We start from the raw sequence: 2496 nt of genomic DNA, 5'->3' as shown, positions 1-2496 counted from the left end.
GGGGGGCGGTGTGAGGCCCCTCACGGCAGAGGGGTCACTTGTAGAGGATGTCGTAGTGGCCGGGGCGGTAGAGGAGGCAGACGCGGGGCTGGGAGCCCTCGGGGAACACGTGCGGGTTCGTGGCGCCGCCCTCGCCCCGGTCCATGTATTCCACCAGGATGGAGACGTGCAGCGCCCGTGCCAGCGCGATGATGTGGATGTGGTCGCTCTCCTTGCACATGGGCTCCACTTCCTGCAGTAGGACAGGGGCCGTACGGGTGTATGAGGGGCATGGGGGGGCGGGTGGGCACACGAAGGGGTGCGAGGCTGCGCGACACCTCTCGGGGGCTGCGGGGAGCCGTTCGAGAGGCTGAGGGGCAGCACGAAGGGCCGGGGAACAGTGCAAGGCCACGTGAGAGGCTGGGGGCCAGTGCGAGGCTGGGCGCAGCCTGTGCACGCATGAGGGTGACTGACACCACATGAGACCCTCCCCAGACCCCCCAGTGTGGGGCCCAAGCGGCGCTCATGTGAAAATGTGTGAAGCTGGGAGGGGCCCCGGAAGGCGCTGGGTAGCCCGTGTGAGGCCACGTGACACGCTGTGAACCCTGTGTGAGTCCTGTGTGAGCCCCACGCAACCAATGTGAGCCCCAGGAGCCCACACGAGCCCCTTACGAGGTGTGAGCTCTCTTGAGCCCTGTGTGCCCCAAACCTGCTGGCAGAACACCCATGTGCCCCGTGCCAGCCCTGTGTGCCCCCGTACCCCAAACCTGCTAGGAGAACTCTTGTGGGCCCCCTGTGCCCCCAACCTGCTGGCAGAACTCCTGCGTGACCCATATGCCCCTGCCATGGTGGCAGAACTCACCTGTGCCCCGTGCCAGCCCCGCCTGCACCTAATATGATGACAGAAGTCTTGTGTGCCCCACATGCCCTGTACCTGCTGGAAGAACTCCTGTGTGCCCCCTGTGCCCCATACCTGCTGGCAGAATTGCCATGTGCCCCTGCTGTACTGACAGAACTCTCATGTGCCCCATGCAAGCTCCACCTGCCCTGCACGCCCTGATGTGACGACAGAACTCCTGTGTACCCCACGTGCCCCGTACCTGTCGGCAGAGCTCCCACGTGTCCCCTGTGCCCCTGCTATGGTGACAACTCCTGTGTGCCCCACGCCAGCCCTGTGTGCCCTAAGGGCATGTGTGTGCCCCTGAAGCGATGACGGAAGTCCTGCGTGCCCCATGTGCCCTGTACCTGCTGGCAGAACTCCTTGATGCTGCGGCCACCCTCGAGGAACTGCTCAAAGAAGCGGCGGTGGCGCTGGAGGCAGCCCGAAGTGAGCAGCCGCAGGTAAACCACCAGGTAGTCCGAGGTTGCTGGCTCGTTGAAGGCCGCCAGCAGCTCCGGCAGCGGCACACGGCGCTCCACGCGCTCGATCAGCTCCATCAGCTGTGAACGGAAAGCACAAGCATGTTTGGGGCACACACACACGTGCATCCGGGACACGCACACGTGTGTCATAGGGACACACACCCAGGTCAGGGGTACACATCCATGAGGGGCACACACACATGTGCCCCTGGGGCACAAACACCACACACATGTATCAGATGCATGCACGTGTATTGGGGGCACACACAAGGGCACATGCCAGGTCACAGGGACCCCCACTCCCCCCTGTGCTCCCCGTGTTGTGGAAGTCCTTGATGGCAGACTCAGTGAAGCCCCGTGTCCCTTTGCCCCCCACATTCCTGGTGTCCCCCGAGCCCCCATGCCCACCGTGTTGTGGAAGTCCTCGATGGTGAACTCAGTGAAGCCCTGCGCCACCAGCTCCTCCTTGCTGCGTGCTGACACCTCCTTGAACCTGGGGGGAGATCGGGGGGCCCAGGGGGGCTTAGGGGGGACCCAAAGGGGTTTGGGATGTCCAGGGGGGCGCTCAAGGGGGTCTTGGGGGGACCCAGAGGGGACTAAATCCTTGAGGAGGAACAACCCAGGGGTTGGGGGGGGCAGGGGTCCAAGGGAGCTAAGGGGGTAGGGAGCAAGAGGTTTGAGTGGGAGCATCGGTGCTCCAGGGTCCTCATAAGGGTACAGGGGTGCCCGGGGAGGCTCTGGGAGTGCTGTGGGGATAGTATGGGGGGACTCTGAGGGTTCCCAGGGTGTCCCTGGGGGGACTCCAGGGGGCTCTGGGGGTCCGCACCGCTGCAGCTCCTGCCCATCCTCCAGCAGAGCCTCCAGGTGGGCGAAGCCAAAGGCGCGGTAGAAACAATTCCCGTCTGGACGTGTCTTCCGGATGTAGGAATATTTCTGGAGCAGGTCCTGGGAGGCAGAGGGGGCGTGGGGACACTGTGGGGGCGGGGGAACACCCCCTGGGAGATCTGGGCTGCTTCCAGTCCTGTGCTGGTGTCCCAGAGTAGCTCCCAGTCCCATAGTGGTACTATTCCCAGTACCACACTGGTGTCCCAGTGCCTCCCAGTAGCTCCCAGTCCCATAGTGGTACTATTCCCAGTACCACACTGGTGTCCCAGT

The 2496-nt window shown here is 63.9% G+C and overlaps 1 protein-coding gene across 1 annotated transcript in view; it reads right to left on the bottom strand.

Moving 5' to 3' along the window:
• Positions 1-2496, bottom strand: part of OTUB1 (OTU deubiquitinase, ubiquitin aldehyde binding 1) — a 3322-nt gene continuing 826 nt past the window's right edge. Inside the window, exons 4-7 of the mRNA XM_027631415.1 lie at positions 2168-2286; positions 1750-1834; positions 1225-1419; positions 1-232 (exon numbers count right to left, since the gene is read on the bottom strand). Of these exons, the coding sequence (XP_027487216.1) occupies positions 35-232; positions 1225-1419; positions 1750-1834; positions 2168-2286 (597 nt within the window). The 3' untranslated portion in view covers positions 1-34. The remainder of the gene's footprint in view (positions 233-1224; positions 1420-1749; positions 1835-2167; positions 2287-2496) is intronic.

The sequence above is a fragment of the Corapipo altera genome, unplaced genomic scaffold (genome assembly GCF_003945725.1).
Source record: "Corapipo altera isolate COAL_440 unplaced genomic scaffold, ASM394572v1 61368, whole genome shotgun sequence".
Lineage (NCBI taxonomy): Eukaryota > Metazoa > Chordata > Aves > Passeriformes > Pipridae > Corapipo > Corapipo altera.
This window is presented reverse-complemented; position numbering and strand designations above follow the sequence as displayed.